The sequence below is a fragment of the Squalius cephalus genome (genome assembly GCF_949319135.1).
Source record: "Squalius cephalus genome assembly, chromosome: 20".
Taxonomy (NCBI): Eukaryota; Metazoa; Chordata; class Actinopteri; order Cypriniformes; family Leuciscidae; genus Squalius; species Squalius cephalus.
The window spans coordinates 33086414-33106891 of record NC_137141.1 but is presented as its reverse complement, the minus strand read 5'-3'; the positions used below and the strand labels follow the sequence as shown (position 1 = coordinate 33106891).

Here is a 20478-nt window from a genome sequence, read left to right as displayed (position 1 = left end):
TATTCAGGACAGTACTAAATAAAAAATAACGTGCATTTTGTAACGTCCCTCTTATTTTGTTACAATAATTAACATTTGTATGTAAACTAAAGGTGTATGTAAACTTTAGAGTACAAATGTATATGACAAAATGTTTATATATATATACACATTATATACATACATACATACATACATGCATATATATATATATATAATTTCGTTTTTTTTACTTTATATTTGTTTATACATATATATATATATATATATATTTAAACAAATATAAAGTAAAAAAAGAAATTATATATAATTTCGTTTTTTTTACTTTATATTTGTTTATACAGTATATATATATATATATATATATATATATATATATATATATATATATATATATATATATATATATATATATATATATATATATAAGAAATTATATATAATTATATATAAAAATAAATAAATTTGCCCTTTAAAATTTGGAGATAAATATGCATTAATATGCAGACTTGGACAAACTACAGAGCACTTGTGAGACTCATGGCAGAACGGGAACAGTCTTTCCATGAAGCATATGGTCATTAACAACAGCAGTGCCATTAGCAAAGCTCTGGTTGCTTTTCAACAGATGGATGCATGTAAACAACCACCACTTATTGAGACGATCTGCTTGGTTTTAATATGTATCATATACATTTATGACATAAACGTCTCGTTATCTTCTCCATTTTTCAATGGAATAAGTATCAGGATGTCATTGTTCTCGCTGTGTGCTTTAACGAGCAGCCAAGAAGCCCGAACGTTAAAGATCTGGTGAACGAGGGAAAGATGAACAGTTCTTCTGGTCTATTCTGTATTCATCTGCCGTCGGCTTCACAAGCGCACAACAACTCAATACGATCCTTCTTCTTTTCAATTAACAACACATCTTTAATGACTTACATAAACAAGCAATTCCAAACAAAAGCAGCAGGATATTGTTCATGGTCTCAGCGTATTACTGATTAAAATCTCATTCAAATTCCTTTCTCAATAAAGCAGTAAAGGTGAACAGCTTGCATTTAGGAGGCACCAGCTACTTTGGGACGAACAAAACCTAAAAGATTACGTTAGAAGAGTTAGTGAGCTACTTGACTACTTGAAAAGAAACTTTTTGAAATATATGTATATATATGTATATATATATATATATATATATATATATATATATATATATATATATATATATATACATATATATACATATATATACATATATTTCAAAAAGTTTCTTTATATTCTATATATATATACATATATATATATATATTCCTGTGATCAAAGCTGAATTTTCAGCATCATTACTCCAGTCTTCAGTGTCACATGATCCTTCAGAAATCACTCTAATATGATGATTTGATGCTCAAGAAACATTTCTGTGATATTTTCATATTTTTCAGGACTCAAGTGGACTATATTAGTGGAGTAATGTAGGGAATAGTGAATGAGGGTATGGGGGGGGGGGATTGATTTCGAACACAGACCTCATTTTCAGTTGTTTGTCAGATCTTGTCTATAGTAAAGTGGTTGTATTCCTGAAGAAGTGTTATAAGGGTTAAAGCAGAGTTTAGTTTGTAATAGCATTTCTCCAGCATGCATTATGTCTTATTGGGTGCTGAGTGGCTCAATCGATCATTCGAGCATCGCTCCTTCACTCTCTCAGAATGATACAGCGTCTCATTTTCAGTCTGAGTAAATGGCTTCGACCTCTACATCCAGGGGTGGATGGACGGTCTGTTGTGGCTCGTGAACGCAGTCATATAAACGCTCCGCTGCAAGATTTATTCATCTGGCTTTGACACCAGCACACTGCGTTTCCCAGAATCACTCTCAGTCATGACACTCAAGTCCCGAACTCGCACTCGCTCACAGAAGATGCTTTATATCATGAGAGAGAGAGAGAGAGAGAGAGAGAGAGAGAGAGAGAGAGAGAGAGAGAGAGAGAGAGAGAGAGAGAGAGAGAGAGAGAGAGAGAGACCAGGCTAAGAAATTAACAAATAATAACACATAACACATACTGTACACGACTGGTCAAAAGTTTGGAATAAGTAAAGATTTTTTTACAGTATATAGTAAAACCATTATATTGTGAAATATTATTATCATTTAAAATAAAGCTGAATTTCCAGCATCATTACTCCAGTCTTCAGTGTTACATGATCATGATAACAAACAAGTATTCATTACTTCAATGAGCTCATTGTTTCTGCATTAAAATTATTACATTGTTTAAAGGGGTGGTATAATCCCCTTTTCACAAGATGTAAAATAAGTCTCTGATGTCCCCAGAGAGTGTATGTGAAGTTTTAGCTCAAAATACCCCACAGATATTTTTATATAGCAGGTTCAAATTGTCACTTTTTGAGGGTGAGCAAAAACGCACCGTTTTGTGTCTGGCCCTTTATATGCAAATGAGCTGCAGCTCCAGGCACAGGGGGCGGAGCTTCAACAGCTCGACCTTAGCAGCTTCCATTACCTCACACATAAATGCATTGAAAATGTCAAAAACTTTTGGCCAGAAGTGAAAGAATTGACAACATGTAGAAGCAACAGGACATTTCTGAATGGTTAGTTGATGAATTTATGTAGCTTATGTGTAGTTATCTTCTAGTCATTGATTAGCATATTCTGTCTTGATCATCTATAAATCGCATTCCCGGGGGCGGGGTTTATGTAAATTGTAGGGTTAGTGATGTCACTAACCCGGGAGGAATGTTGTGTAGTCTCTACCAGCCGTTTGTTGTAGTCCTTAAAAAGCGATTTCTTTAAAAGCAAATATCTCCCTTTGCTTTGAACTTTGAGCGTCGTAACTTTGCAGATGTTGTTTATGCTCAAACAGCAACATTACACACTAACTAAAGTTAGAAAAGTCAAACCATAATCAACCACCCCTTTAAATTAATACCTTTTTTGCTACATTTCTGAAATACACAACTAAGACAGTTACCTCTGATAACAGATCACTGTAAATTGTAATGTGGACTCATGCATTTTCTGTAAAGCTGCTTTGAAATGATGTGTATTGTGAAAAGCGCTATACAAATAAATGTGAATTGAATTGAATTACCATGCCAAACACTCTGGAAACTGGAAAGCACAACTAGACCACCTGAAACGGATGCCTACATCAGAGCTTCTTTCTGCAAGCGTTGAAATATTCTTAATTTTTGGCTGCGTGATCAAACACTTTCCCAAACGCTTGCATATTTCCTCAACATCCTTTTGATGGACCATCCACAACAAAATCAATGGATCTGCAGCGCAAACTCAAGCTAAAGCAGGCTTTCTGTTGACGACCACTGTGACGTTACGCATGAAATGACTCTTCATAGCATTTGTGCGTTTCGTTTGGCACCAGTGCCTGTTCTCTCATCTCACACACACAAATAACGTCCATGAGCGTCAGGAAAGAGTTCACCTGGGAGACCCGCAGCCCACGGGCTCCATATTTAGATCCAGATATAGCGTGGGTGCAGATGTCTGTCTGCCTGTGGCCATTCCACACCAGATTGCACAGACCATTACCCTCATAGAGAGATGCTTATCACCCACAAGAGCTATTAACCTATATAGGGCCTGGGAAACAGAGCACAATGCCGTAGTAACAGCTAAACCTCCATTACAAGGACATACTTATAAACAGATGCAAGTGAATGAAGGAGAATGGATAGAAAGTTACTGGTGTTACTAGTCCTGCAACTCTAACAGTGACACACATCTTTTCCAGCATCCCACAAGTATTTTTCTCATTTATTTACTCCACAGAAATCTGAAAAATGCGTTCAATGAGTTATAAGCCAAAACATCCAGTGCCGAGATTAATTAAAACATTCAAATATTTTCGTTTTGACTGTGCATTTCTTTTCTTGTTGAACAACACTACTCAAGCACTGTGAATGAACTAATCATGAAAAATAAAACTACTGGCTATAAAACATTGATTGATGTATAAATAATATATAATTAAAGTTCATCGCAACATTATCAAAATATAGAAAAACATCCACCTTATTTTACACCGCAGACCTAATCTATTTTCGGGTGAATGTGCGACACGTTTCATTAGCCATTAAATAACTAGAAGCATAACGAAGTGCAGAAAATTGTAAGACTATTTGCACTGCAAACTGTGTTTATAATAATTTAAAATTATGATAAGAAATACCAGTTTGCAGTATCAAGCAGCATAACTCCCTGTTTCATACACCTAAAAGTAACTAAAAGTGCCGCACATTCAAGTTACAAATGGCCGCTCCCCTTTGCGTTTGAAGGGGTGTTATAATGCCCTTTTCACAAGATGTAAAATAAGTCTCTGATGTCCCCAGAGTGTGTGTGTGAAGTTTTAGCTCAAAATACCCCACAGATATTTTTATATAGCATGTTAAAATTGTCACTTTTTGAGGGTGAGCAAAAGCGCCTTGTTTTGTGTCTGTTCCTTTAAATGCAAATGAGCTGCTGGTCCCGGCACAGGGGGCGGAGCTTCAACAGCTTGTGTCCTTTTACCTCACACAGACATGCACTGAAAATTTCAAAAACTTTTAGCCTTTTATGTTCAAACCGGAGTCAGACAAAGATGGAGAGACTCAAGAAGAAGTGACAACATGTAGAAGCAACAGGACATTTCTGAAAGGTATGAATTTATGAAGCTTATGTGTAGTTATCTTCTAGTCATTGATTAGCATATTCTGTCTTGATAATCCATAAATCGTGTTCTGGGGGCGGGGTTTATGTAAATTCTAGGGTTTGTGATGTCACTAACCCTGGAGGAATGTCTTGTAGTCTCTACCAGCCGTTTGTTGTAGCCCTTAAAAAGCGATTTCTTTAAAAGAAAATATCTCCCTTTGCTTTGAACTTTGAGCGTCGTAACTTTGCAGATGTTGTTTATGCTCAAACAGCAACATTACACACTAACTAAAGTTAGAAAACTCAAATCATAATCAATCACCCCTTTAAAGATTGTAATAGTTTTTTCTTCCTTGTTGTGACGGACATCTGTGTGAAACGGCTTCTTGAACAAGAACAAATGTACAGGGTGGGTCTTGATTTTGTCCATTTGGGAGCTGATTGAATGGTTGTGGTTTGCTATTGGTCGATCTCATGTGACTGACAGGTTACCCCGCCCTCACGACAGTAAACAAGTCATCAGAAAAACAAAACAAGAACTGTCCATTTTGATTTCATGTTGACTTTAAAAGGTGGATAAGAAGTTGACTTGAATTAGACTCAGGATTTGCTTGTGTCACTGCTGAACTTTCCTTTTTCAGTTTTAAAAAACGTTGGAAATATCATTGCTATTGTTTGGCATGTTGTTTGGCATAGTTTGTTTGTTTAATAATAGCAGGATGCATTGAATATGGTCTTACCTTTGGCGTTTTGGTGCATTTCCCCGTCCTTGCATCTTTGATGTAGTTGATGTCCAATAGGTCTGTTTCCTGAGAGAGGGAGGGCAGATTTTATGTCACAGCTCACAAAAACAATTTCATGCTGTTGGAGCAAATCAATATTATGTTAAATGTCACAAAAGCCATTCAGATGTCACACAAGGCAACAGCATGGAGAGTGTTGACAGAGAAAACACTGATGGAAAATCAAGGATTAATAATTTAGCAAATGTAGAACACATTGTTTAATTTACACACTAGATCCAGATCAAAGAAAGAATCGAATGACTCTCTTAAAAATACATTCCTAAGGAAATGATGAGGAACCAGAGCGCCGCATTATTTGCGTCTGCAGTGTGTAATGGGCACGCTGATAGATATGCTTTCTGACAGCTGCAGCAGAACTGAAAGCTGACGGCATTCTGCTGGCATGGCTGAGCTACAACTGAGCTGAACAAAACAAAGAGGCATTTGCTCTTTATTCTCATTTATGCAACACAGCGATGAATGAGGATAAAAATAGATCAATCATTTTTTATGATGGTAAAACCTGAATATCCTCGTATGGTCCAGGGAACAACATTTGTAACACATGGGGATGTAACCGTGCCCTGTAGTGACACCCTACTCCAAAACTAAGCATTTTTCAAATTCCTTTATTTTAATTATGCATGCTTTTTATGATCTCATAGTAAACGAGGTCTATACTTTAAGAGAAAATAATGTCACGCCACAGAGATACTTAAATCAGCCAAACCATATTTAAGCATTTTAGCACAGGGAGGGAGTGCTGTTTCCTTATATGAATATCACAAATATTGTGATTGCAATATGCCTCATTTGAATAAACAAGAAGTTAATATTGAGACACCTACATTTTAGACTCAGTATCGCCAGATACAATCTGTTTTCCCTCCATTATCGAAAATTGTTCCGAACAAACACAACAGAACTGCCGTAGGATTTTGTCTGTGTTCTGTCAATTAGTTTGGTTCTGTGTTTCTCCGCCCCCTGCCTGTTTGTTTCTATGGTTTTTGATTGATTGTTAGTTCAGTTCAGGTGTTGTCTTGTTAATTTGCTTCTGTCTGTGTAAACCCTGTGTTCTGTCTGGTTCTTTGTCAGTTATTAACGTTACTTGTTTTGGTTGTTCTGTTCCCGATCTTGTCCCTGAGTATCCGTGAGTTTGACTTTGAGTTTAATAAAGCTACTGCACGTTAGGGATGGACAAATTAAGCCTCAAGAAGCACTGAGGCTTTCCCCTGAATGTTTCGGGAAAAGATTCGAAGCACCAAGCGTGTCGAAAACAGCGCCATCTTGTGGCAGGTCAGATTTATAGCAGCCATGTTTATGAGCAGCTGAGTGCGCGCCGCAGTTGTTTTATCCATTAAGCACAAATAAAAGCCTGACAACGCTAAATGTTCTGTTTTCTGATAATATAATTCACATATTAAAGTGTGGCAGTAAAATAAATGAAACAACTATATTAATACTATACAGAAATAAAAATAGAGAAAAACAAAAAACAGAGTTGCTTGATGCAAGTAAATGTTGGTCTAATTATTTTATGGTTTCTATATGCTGTCTATGTGTCAGAATATATGATCATGTAACATAGGCTGTAGGCTTATTTATATATATTACAAAAAAAAAAAGTTAGTAAATGGACTTAAACTTCAAAAAACCTGTAGAGTAGTGATCTGGGTTCAAGCATTCCGACACCAAAGTGAAGCATTCACGTGACTGGAAAGAAAGTGAGGCTTCGTTTTTCGTTGATCACGTGTTTCTCTGAAAACAATACGCGCTCCGGCACAGAGCTTCATGAGAAATTGCGCTGCGTACTCGATACGCCAAATGTAACATCACTACTGCACGTAGTGTAGTGTCCTCCATCTCCGCAACTGGTTGTAACAGCAACACACTTTTGTGGTGTTTTGTTCTGGGATGATCCAATGAGTCGGTTGAGTGAACGATTCAATGACTCAACACGGTTGAACTTTCGTTCATAAATACTGATTCATTCAGGAACGATCTGCGTTTGCATCCAAAATATACTTCTATATATGCGCATACTTCTCTACTATACAGTAAGCAAAAAACAGTATGTGACAAAATAAGTATTTTTGAATTTACAGTACTTATAAAAGAGTAGGTGAATGTACCCGGATGATCAACTACTTCCGGTGAGATTCTGAAGTGTGCATCTGATGGACACTTTACTAACCCATGAGGCCTCAGGAGAGGATTTGTGACAGAGAAGCAACAACTGATGCTGGAAGGTCACGTGACAATGACAACATGGCGGATGTAGATCATATGGATTACATTCATAGTACTAATGTAATCCAGACTTCATACTATATAGAACATACTTTTTTAGCGGCTGCAAAGTAATTGCTTATTCGAAATAAGTACCTATTCAAGAGAGTATGCGATTTCAGCCTGTGTTTTAGTCAGTTATTTCTCACACTGATCTCGCTAACGTCCCTCCGTCTCGTTCACTCGAATGAATGTCATTGCTTAAATACACAAGTGCCTGCTACTGGTGGCATTCTTGCTATGGGTTTACAGTAAATGAAACATCCTAAGCCCTTGATCACTTGTGGGTAAATTAAGTGTGAGCACTGACGTCATAATCGTGTTGCATTGTAGTCTATGTAGTTGCCCGACGTGTACATATGAGTAGACTCGCTCCCTCGGTCAAATCGAGGGGTTGAGGGTCTGTTTAAATAAACTTTCTTTGCCCACTTGACGAAGTTGAATGCACTTCAAAACGGCGGTGCAGATTCCCCCAAGGAAGTTGTAGTAGTTGCTTAGTGAAGCTGTAGTATGTCTAAAAGGCCCTGTACCAAATGACTCACTTAATAAGCACTAATGGTCTTGTGGACTTACAATGGCGGCCGCGTGATCGTGAAGTCCATGAGACCAAAGGGTGTCCCATTTGTAATTTTAGCTTTCAGAAGGATGCTCTGCAGTCGATATGCATCCTCGATAGGAAGACTGCGAGTGTTTAGGGTGCCATTTGGGACCGGGCCAAAGTGGAGTTAAACGCAGCCTCGGTTGCATGAATGATTCAATGACTCCTGAATGAATCAGTGCTTTGAACGAATCGATGGAATGAATGAATCAGATGCGTGTCGCCACCTACTGTTTCCGCCACAGAATTAAAAATAAAAAAGGTAATTGCGACTTTTTATCTCACAATTCAGACTTTTTTTCTCACAATTGCGAGTTTATTTCTCGCAATTCTGACTTTATAACACACAATTGTGGCTTTATATCAAGCAAGTCTGACTATATCTCACAATTCTCACTGTATCTCGCAATTCTGACTTTATAACACACAATTGTGGCTTTATATCAAGCAAGTCTGATTATATCTCGCAATTCTCACTGTATCTCGCAATTCTGACTTTATAACACACAATTGCGACTTTATATCACGCAAGTCTGACTATATCTCACAATTCTCACTGTATCTCGCAATTCTGACTTTATAACACACAATTGCGACTTTATATCACGCAAGTCTGACTATATCTCGCAATTGTGAGGAAAAAAGTCAGAATTGTGAGATGAAAAGTCGCAATTACCTTTTTTATTTTTTATTCTGTGGTGCAAACATGCTTCCATATAATATAGACCACATTTAAAAAATCCACATCGGTTGACTACAGGTGATTAAAAACTTTCCCTTAAACTGACATAATAATCTATTATAATTTCAAAATCCATCCATTATCATTATTTTTATATTATACTTCTGTTCATTCCTGAAACGCATTTTGTATGGGCTGCAATCCCCACCCCTCGCTGACACACTTTTGCGTGTGTGACACAGTCGAGGATGAGGACAAGCAGACTCCAGGAGATTATATAAAGACAACCTGGATGTCATTTGTTCAGCGCTTTGACCTAAAACACTTACACAAGAACGTCTCCTTTAATATTCACTAGGCCACGAGGTCATTCCCAACTCAACTCACATTTACTTCAGACCGTCAGATAACTTCGAAATGAAAACATGATGCACAAACGACATTGAGGAGAAACCGAACAATGCCTGTAGGATATTTTTATGGAGTTTTATATTTTCTGATCATGTGAGGGTGCCTGTAAAACATGCAACTAAAACGCCATGCAATTCAATGCTCCCCATAATATGACTATATAATATTTATGATAATTGCAAGTAACTGCCAAGGCTATCTGAATAATGAAAGCATCTCTGCAGTCAACCGGCTCAAATATGAAAATTGGAGTATGGTGGCGAGCGCTTCACCAGCGCCATGGCAACAGGGGATGGAGGTGGTCTGTGACGGGGAGTTGGGCTAAAGCAATTTGAAGACAGGCACCAGGCACCGTGAAATCAGCTTGCAGAAGACGTCGCCGACTCAGACTCCTGCTTCTGTGCTCGCTGAAAATCCATTGAGACTACATGATCAAATATCTGATAGTTCAGCAGAGCAAACCGCAGTCTATTGACTCTCTATCCACAGAAAACTCACAAACGTGCTACAATGTTCAATAATGAAGCCGGTTGTAAGTGACTGTAATGATTTCCTCGTCTCTCGCTGGCGACATTCCGGCCTGCAGTGCATCTAAATATAGAAAATCCTGTATTGATTCAATAGATGCTTGCTTTGCATAACAACCCTGGATGCTTTTACATTACTATTGGCCAGAGGCGGCTGTTCTGGAATTCCTCACGTATTTTATGGACAGGAAAAACTGTCGGTTTGTTTTCATTGCTTTCATTGATTTTATCTAAAAAAACAACTGTGACCTCTGGTTTCTCTGTCCATGTGCATGCATATTATACACATGATATCAGGGTGAACAACAAGAATGTGTTCATATTTAGTGTGACCTAGACATGCTTTTGTAGGGCCCTATGAAATCCATTAAAAAAATTTCCCAAATTCCGTTTTATTTATTTTTTCCAAATTCCGTTTTTCAGTTTTAATGTTTCTGGATTTTGTTTTTTCCCCCCGTTGACTCCATTTTAATGGAAAAATTCAATTTTAGTAATCAAAAAGCATGTCTAATTAATTGAAATCATGAAACGTATACAATTTAACAACAATTTATTAAAAGTTTAACAAAAAATTTATGTTTTGGGCCCTATGAATTTTTTTTTTTTTTTTTCTCAAATTCCATTTTATTTTTCACCAAATTATGATTTTCTGTTTTAAGTTTTCTGGATTCCATTTTAAAGGTTTAATTAAACTTTGATAATAAAAAAGCATGTCTAATTAACTGAATTCATAAATACAACAATTTATTATTTATTTTATTATTATTATTATTATTATTATTATTATTTGTTGTGTATTTTTATTTTTCTGCCAATCAATCAAATAAAGGCCTAAAAACATTCCTTTAATTTATCTTTTAATAATATGAAATTAAACAAACTTTTTTTTGCACAACTGAGCTTTACTGTTATGCAACAGCTTAAGAAAATTTGTGATTATTCCTTAAAAAATAAAGTTTAATAATAATTTATTGTTATTATTATTGGTGTTAGTATTATTATTACATTGAGACGTATAGCTTAATTCTGCTGTACAACAGTAATATATTTCTGTCATAATTTTGACGGGTTGCCGTTAAGACCTTTGAGTTTCTGAGTGTTTATGATATGATGATAGTTTTTCTCAAACGAAAAGCAAATATGCACATGAAATGACTCTCAAAACAGCTCTGAGGATGAAGTTCATGCATTAATGGATCTGCTTTTTATTCATTCATGAAAAATTTGACAAATTCAATGAAATTCCTCAGTATAAATTCCTTTTTCATGACTGATTCTGCGATTCCGTCAGTGGTCATAGGGCCCTACTTTTGTTTTCATCAATATCTATAAGCACAGATACTGTGCTTCAGGCAATAATTCAACACAGTTTTGGTGTCCTGCGAGTCCTTCGGAGTCCGTCACAATTAGCTATGTTTTATTCAATACCATCTGGTCTCAGAAGATTGAGTCACTCATATGAACATTATTCTGATATTACTCACTGCTGCTTTCACACATTCTGCACTTGACTCACATGACAAATGATATGATGGAGTTTGCTGGAATACACTTGTACTCGTCTACTCGACTGAATCATAATCGATTCTCTTATATAAAAGGGCAAGAGGAGAAAAAGAGAATATGCTGCCAAATCCACACTCAACTGACATGACCTCACTTCCTGATGCCTTCGCTGTAGATCAACTTATGCATACATTTACACCGCAATTGTAATGCTTTTTTTTTTAGTCTACAGGTCTCAAGACTTTTTTTCCCTGAATTAACATGCAAGACCAGAAACATGCATTATGAAAGTGGATAGGGTCAGTTTTGAATTTATGTTGAGTTGCATAATAAAAAAAATAAACCATAAAAGCCAGTTCAGGCTTATCAAAAGAGGTGAATTAAAGGATTAGTACACTTTCAAAAAATGTTTTGCTGATAATTTACTCACCCCGATGTCATCCAAGATATCAATGTCTTTCTTTCTTCAGTCTAAAAGAAATTAAAGTTTTTGAGGAAAACGTTCCAGGATTTTTCTCCATAATGGACTTCAATGGCAATCAATTGTTTGAAGGTTCAAATGTCCGTCTCAATGCAGCTTCAAAGTCTCGACAAAGACTTTGACAAAGAAAGTGTACTAATCCTTTAACATACTTTTACAGTTCAAAATCAATGTTTTTTTTTTCAATGTGTGGCAGGTGAGCACTTCATTTGCTGAAAACATTTAAACAGCTCAATGAGCTTAACTTATTATGATAAGATAAGATTGTGTTCTCTGACGCTTTCACTGCTGCTGTACTGATGTTATCTTACCAAACGTGCTTGTGATTTTGAGTTATTATTGTCTGGCGTCCCATTGAGCAGTTCTGCCTTTTAATACTATGTGACTTCCTGTTCTGCTCCTCACCCACACGCAACTCTATTCAGATCATTTCAGAGCAATTACTATTGAGCACAATCTATTAGATGCTGTTTATCAAATCTGCAGCTCCAGGTACATAAATCAATTGCAGAAAGCGATGGACGGACAGAAACACTTCAAATTAAAAATTCATCCATACTTCGATGAAAAGCTTTCATTGAAAGTGGGACGCCTCTATTAGCCAAACTCTGAGGCTATGTGAGCATTTGGCTGTCAGTGCTCCATCTGGACAATAGACTCAACCTCATTCCCTACAGACAGACATTGGAAAGTGACACCACACCAGATAAAATGAACAGTTTTGCTCTGATGAGATGTGCAGTGTGTGTAATGGCTCTTTTTAATGCTCAGGACACTTAAGGGTCTCTTTAGCCCACAGACCAGTGTTTTTATCATTAACAAAACTAAAAATACTAAAAACATTTAAGCTAGATGACATAAATTACACGACAAGATGAAAAAATACATGTAATGTTAATTGAAATAAATTAGATATTACATAAATAAAAAAATAAACAAATGTATGTTAATTGAAATAAATTAGATGTTAAATAAAAATTAGGGCTGTCAAACGATTAATCGCATCCAAAATAAAAGTTTGTGTTTACATAATATATGTGTGTGTATGGAGTATAATTATTTTCTATATATAAATACACACACATGCATATATATTTAAGAAAAATGTGTTATTTATATATAAAATATTTATATATAATATAAATTATATATAATATAAATATATACACACAGTATATACATGCAAATATTTCTTAAATATATACATGCATGTGTGTGTATTTATATAGAAAATAATTATACACTGTACACACACATATATTATGTAAAAACAAACTTTTATTTTGGATGCGATTAATCGCGATTAATCGTTTGACAGCCCTAATAAAAATAAATAAATGTAATGTTAAATGAAATAAATTAAATGTTAAATCCATAAATATAATGTTAATTGAAATAAATTAGATGTTAAATAAATAAAAAATAAATAAATGTAATGTTAATTGAAATAAATTAGATGTTAAATAAATAAAAATAAATACATGTAATGTTAATTGAAATAAAGTAGATGTTAAATGAATGAATAAATAAATGCAATGTTAAAGGTGTAGTGAACTGAGAAACCAAATTTTCATACTATAAGAAAATCCTGTAAGTTTCAGAACTGAAAACTTCCTTGTTAGTCCAAAAACAGCTTTTATCGTAACCAAGCCAAGAAAACGACTTGTTGTGGAATGTGAAAGACCGCCTCTGCAGAAGAAGATCCACGCCTACTTAATCATCGCAACTTTAGCCCCGCCCACTGGCGTGTTAGTGGGATGAGGAGGAGAGAAGAGCGATACAGCATCACTGGACTACAAATAACATTACTAAATCCTAATGCTAGGAATGTGGTTATTTATTTTCAACAATGTGAATGTCTCAGTTGAGCATTATTTATTTGTATTCTGTACATTTCACTAGGGCTGTCGCGATAACCGCAAAATTGTAAAACCGCGCTACTGAGAAGCCAACCGCAGAGGAATGCAAGTAACCGTAGCAACCGCGATATTCGCATGTTTTCTTTTTTCATAAGGCTATACCCTTCTTGTTTTGAACTTTGTGCATGTGTATTGAATGTTAAATAAGTTAATAATGATAACAAGACTGTTTTTATCATGGTGATTTGTACAGAGAGATCGACTGAGCGCGTGCGATTACCTGCGTCTGTCTTTGAGGTCAAGTCAAGTCATATATATGCGTGAAAAGCTTTCCGTGTCCAAGGAAAGCGAAATATTTGTCGTGTCATCCTCTTAACGTTTAAGGGTATTTACCATGAATGGCATCAGCGACAGCGCTGGTCAGCATCCACAGCGCGAGGAAGCCGCGGGAATCAAAAAGCAACGAGTCACGCATTGAATCAATGCCATTTAAGCGTCAGCTTCAGCATTACCCATGCGACGCATTGCTGGTCAGCTCAGCCTTGAAAAGTGGAGCTTAACAACTTGTTTCATTACTATCTTTTAAAGAATCAGCGTTTTTGAACGTGTTCGTTGAATGAACGGTTTAATGATTCACTCAAAGACAGTCCATTGCCGTAACAATGTAATGCGCGCTGATTGACAGCCTTTCAATGCGCAGAGACGCTGTTTAGTTTCGGTTACATTGGTTACTGAAAATGTAGGCTACTCGTTTTTGTGCATGCTGACCACATGGTAAAACCTATTTATATAGCAACAAATAAATATAAATATATCTAAATAAATAAATAAATAAATGGCGATAATACCGCATACCACGCTATTGAGCCACTCAAAATTACCGCAAGGGAAATTCCTTCACCGCGACAGCCCTACATGTCACTGTAGATTCTTTGGTAAATCAGTCGCTATTTCGGCGCAGGCTTTACAAACAGACTTTTACGATATGGACTCGACAGTAATGCGACAACATGCAAGTTACCGTGTTCATTCTAATGCCTGATCTGTGACCAGTGATTTCTTATGTGTAATGATTCATGTACAGTTATGTTTTTTTTCTATGTGTCGGTAAATCAAACCAGTGACCTAACGGTCAACTTCACATCGTTTCACTTACTATGAAAATAATCTGTTATTTAAACTGTGATTAAATTATATATAGAAAGCGATCAAAGAATGCTACCTTTGCAATCGCTGGAGCTGTCAATCAAACAGCGCGACTTTAACAGGACTCTCGCCAAAACTCCAGTTATAATCAACAAATCTCTTATTTACATCGTGTTTGCACTGTTAGTTGTGATGAAAGCATGTGTTAGTGTGCAGAAATCGAGTTGCAATGACGAGATCACTGCATTCATGCGCCCAACATGTCTGTGATTGGCTACAATGCTCATCACTGCAACCTTTAATGCCACAATGTAAATATGATGCTATAGATCTCAATATAATGCTATAATCACACTTTCCACGATTAGTTAACATTGAGAGCTATATTAGTAAAAACGTGCTAAAAGTTTTCGAGAGAGTTCCACATGTAATACTCAGCTATTTTATATGCAAAGCTGTTAGCCAATCACAGCAGTGGGTGTTTACACTGATGTCTCACACAGACACGCCCCTTCAAACAGAGCGTTAAAATCAGGCTAGGAAAATGCCTTTTATTTCTAAATTATGACCATTTTTGATGTAAAAATCATACTAACATTATAAGTACACCCCAGGAAACATTATAAAACAATGAAAAAATGCAGTTCATGACCCCTTTCATTGAAATAAAAAGTTAAATAAATATACATAAATAAATGTAGTTAATTGAAAAAAAAAAGCTAAATAAATAAATAAATGTATATTAAAATACTTCCAGTTAGTTCTAAAGACAAAGTTTACCCTTTTTTTTAACGAAAACTAAACTTTAAATAAAAATGAATAAAAAATAAATAGGCATATTAAAAAAACTAATCAAAACAACAAAATTAACTAAAACTAACAAATAATAAGATAATAGTAATGATAAATAACTCTGACAACCTGATCAACAAATATTGCACACAAAACTGGGAAGCACTTCCCAGTAAATAAACAAATAATAATAGTAATCCTCACACACGCTTCAATCACACTGCACTGGTTTCTGATTTGAGAAATGTTACCTTATTCTGATCGGTCCAGTACAGGAAGTATCCCTGCGGATCGACACGCAACGTCACTGGAGTCACAGTAGAAGAATCCTGAGCAGAGAAATGACATTTTTAAGTCTAAATACACAGCAGATATAATATAAACATGGTTATGGCCAACATATTCACAGCATGCATTAAAGGTCCCGCGAAAAGATCACTTTTTTCCCAGCATTGACATATTTCCTATTGGAACAGGGTTGAAATTCAAGACGCTGAAGATATTCTTAAAATACTTAAATATATGCATCTTTAAAGGAGAACTCTGGTCAATTTTACCATTGAGCTCATTTTTTTGTAAATTTGGAGTGCTGTCAATACAGAGAACAATGACAAAAATCGGTGTTGCCTACACCGTGTTATCCTCTTTTTAAAATTTGCACCCTGTTGACTTCAATGGGGCAATATTTAAACCTGCTTTTAGCCTCTTAACATCCTTGATGTGTCATTACAAGTGCACAGGTCATGTGAGTGATTCCTTCAGAGTGAACACGGGTGAATCTGACTGCAGTAGATGTGAAAGATATGATTTAAAGTGATGTTATTTCAGCCAGCGCTCATACCTGTATTTACATCCTGTTTTCGGTTGAAGTCCACAGTAGTCGATTGTCGAGTTCACGCGCATTGGTTTAGTACGTACGATCATGCGCCCGAACTCGACAATCGACTACTGTGGACTTCACCCGAAAACAGGATGTAAATACAGGTATGAGCGCTGGCTGAAATAACATCATTTTTATTCATATCTTTCACATCTACTGCAGTCAGATTCACCGCGTTCACTCTGAAGGAATCACTCACATGACCTGTGCACTTGTAATGACACATCAAGGATGTTAAGAGGCTAAAAGCAGGTTTAGTACTTGCCCCATTGAAGTCAACAGGGTGCAAATTTTAAAAAGAGGATAACACGGTGTAGGCAACACCGATTTTTGTCGTTGTTCTCTGTACTGACAGCACTCCAAATGTACAAAAAAATGAGCTCAATGTTAAAATTGACCGGAGTTCTCCTTTAAATGTTTTATATTTCTCGATTTTTAATTTGATTAGGCTGTTTGCAATGCTTCATGGGATTGTAGTTCTTTCCCTCATTAAAGCTGTTAAGTATGCAGTCTTTATTCAAACACAAAGTTTGTAGAGTTGTGATTCTCCTTGAAGCTGGTTGGTTTGGTTTATGGCTTATAACGCTTCAACCAAGACTTTTTTGAAATCCCCATGGAAAAAAAATATACTCTAAAAGTGGACAGGCACTGTTGAACTCTAAACCTTTAGTTTACATAAACCATGATTTACTGCTTGCACAATCTTGGACAATCCACATCATGCATTTATGGATCTGAATGCAAAATGATGTCATCGGTACAGCTGGAGGAGAAAGATATCATTTCAAATGCTAAAAGTTTCCTTTCACTCCGGCATATAGAAGAGCTCAGAGCTAACCAATGGAATATAACCCATGATTTTGATATCAAGGGTCTGTAAAGTCGACTGCAGGAGGAGTTATTTTAAGCACACTGAACAAAAAGCGCAGCAAAATCAAAGTCTTCAGTGAACCGACGTCATGTTTCTGTGGGAGGTAAAGCCTAATCTTGCCTCGCGCAAGAAAACACATGGGATTTCTGTGGCAATCCACTTGAAAACATGTTTCTCGATGCGGTCTCGGGACGGACCGAAAGTCGAGGTTTGACTCAGACATTGCATAAGTGCTCTATATTAGCGTGATTCATGCTGGCTTGTGATAATTTCCCACTGGTGGAAGTCACAGAATTTCAAGAGGCAGGAAACGAGACGTCGGTCCCGTTTTAAACGCTTTTAAGCGGATCATCTGAACAGACAAGCAGCTGTGCTGTGAGGAGAGACGTCCCTTCAGAAAGAGATCTGGAATTGATTGTGTTATTTTAGATCTTGCGTGGGTCTGCACACATTCTAACTGCACATCTAAGTTGGGCGGCGCAGCATGTCTTAATGTAAGGCAGGCCAGGAAGACGGGAATATAAAGCATGAAAGTTGCCATAGCAACAGGCCAAGATTTCCAGTTTTATTTGCAGTGAAAAGCTTTTAAACGTCAACATTTTCAGCATAAGCTCATGTAAAGCTGTATGGCATTATGATGCTGATAGCAGTCAGACTCCTCCAGAATACTGCATTTATTTGAAGTGATTTAAGCTTGTAAAGGAACGCAAAATAAATCAGACCTCATTGAAAATATGGGGGCTTTGTTACTTTTAAACCTGGATAAAGTAAAACCAGGAATAGTAAGAAACTGCACTTTCTCTAGGTCAAATAATTAGATGGAGATATTGATGGTCAGATTTTCTGGAGAACATGATCTTCAGGTTTTGTTCATGCATCTCCAGTTGCTGAAGAGAAACACGCCAACACATTCACAAATGCATCCTAATGTTTCTTGTCTGCTCACAATTTGCAATGTTTTAAATTAGAGAAAATGCTGAAAATGGTATCAGATTTAAATGCACTACCAAGAGTTGCACTAATAGCAGCTTTTTTGGACCAAATTTCTAAAAGGAATGTTGCCTGTGTGATTAAAATAACCAAGAATGGCTTTTATATTACGCTTTAAAGCATTGCCAAATAGACAAAAGTACTGATGTTCCCAACATCAACAAATGTTTAACTTTGGATAATTTTACCAAACCTCATCAAAACCTCTTAATAGTTGAGTTACAGTTAATGTTTGATTAAAAATAGAACCAAATATTCAAGCTCTGCTAAAAGTCCAAGAATTGGTCATTAAAAACATAGTTGATCAACCATGAAATGCAATATTGGGGAGGACATTCTTAAAACCTGTAACAAAATAAAGCATGTGCAATATAAGAAAAACTGAAATCTTGTCAATGCATGCTTTAGAACAAATATTTGACAATTGTCTTGTATCAACGTGTCTCAATTCTCAGAGTGCAGTGAGTTTTTCCTGCTGGCAAACTCTCATCCAACAGGTGAATGTGAACATCCAGTGCTGGTGCTCAATCAATGCTCATGCAGCACTCACACAAAATGCGACACATTCAGTCTCCAAATGCATGCTTCATTGTTAAGGTTTTCATATTACAGAGGAATCATCTGAGCTTGTTGCATTAGTGCATTAGGTTTCTGTGAAGTGACAGCAGGGCTGAGATGCAGCGAAACATGACTGCACATAAAGTAACCTGATGTCATTCTCATGCACCTCTGCAGAGACTCGGACAGATGGAGTCTGTGAAACATGCTGATGGACTTGAGAACTGGAAACTGATCTTATTGGCTCATTTCTCTCCCCTCTAACGCCAATAAAGGTCGATCAGGAGCTGACTGAGCGGGTCTGCGGCGTTTAATGTTGGACTTGTTCATGTATACAATGCAACATCCGCGCGAGCGATCAAACAAACAAACACACCAAACGCCACGCGCGTTCACCGCAGCATCACCATCATCATCATCATGTGCATTCACCCTCTGACAGCCGCAGACACACAGGCTAATAGTGACTTACCTCATCCCATTTCATAAACCTACTGCCTCGCTTCAGACTCTCGGACACGCGCACCGGCTTGAGTTGAAGCGCATGAACGCCAGGTTGAGCTCCAGCCATTCAAGCTTCAACATTTACACCCAAAACAGCGTGGGGAAAATCAAGTCACTCTTCTTTCTTCTCCGGGAAGAAGCCAAAGCGGAGCGCACAGGAGGACAGCGGAACAGTTGTGGTGAATGGAAGCGCTTTACGCACGCGGATGCCCTTGGCATATGGACACATTACATGCTCGCGGTCTCACTCACTGAACGCCGCAGATTTGTGTTTCAGAACGGAAGGAGCAAATGAGCAGCAGAGAGAACCAGCGTTCATAAATGATGGAGAGAGAGAGTGTGTGTGTGTGTGTGAGTCCTCCGCACACTGACTCATGCGCGCGCTGAGATCCAGCGCCTCCTAGTGCGCAGCGCGTCCCTCCCCTGCTCAACAAACCCTCACAATTAAACATTTCATAACACCTCTGCAAAGAGAATCCAGGCAGGACACGTTGGGGAGCCCTATATAATTCAGCACTGAAGACATTGGTTTATTTATTACAACAATTGCAAATAAATCAAAGTTTATTAATGAAAAGCACAATACAGCATGCTGCAGTATAGAAGGGATATTATAATGTATGGGCTATAAACTGCCTCGCTGTTTGCATTTGAATAGGCAAATACTTAAGAGTCTATGATTGCAGTGATTATTATGTTTCCAGCATTTTATCTGTTTGGCAACAGTTCTTATAACCCTATGAAGACACATCATGGCCATATTCCAGGATGACAATGTCAAGATTCATCATGCTCAGATTGTGAAAGAAAGACTGTGAGGAACATGAAGAATCATTTTCACACATGAATCTGCTCCTCTGAGTCCAGAGCTTAAACTCATTGAAAGTGTTTGGGATGTGATAAATGTTGTGATGTTATTTCCATCAAGATCTTATTTTGACAATGCAAGAGTATAGCA

At 36.9% G+C, this 20478-nt stretch overlaps 1 protein-coding gene across 1 annotated transcript in view; it reads right to left on the bottom strand.

Moving 5' to 3' along the window:
- plcb1 (phospholipase C beta 1) overlaps positions 1-19886 on the bottom strand; it is a 73476-nt gene extending 53590 nt beyond the window's left edge. Inside the window, exons 1-3 of the mRNA XM_079852521.1 lie at positions 19489-19886; positions 15969-16046; positions 5382-5450 (exon numbers count right to left, since the gene is read on the bottom strand). Of these exons, the coding sequence (XP_079708647.1) occupies positions 5382-5450; positions 15969-16046; positions 19489-19587 (246 nt within the window). The 5' untranslated portion in view covers positions 19588-19886. The remainder of the gene's footprint in view (positions 1-5381; positions 5451-15968; positions 16047-19488) is intronic.
- Positions 19887-20478: the final 592 nt, after the last annotated feature.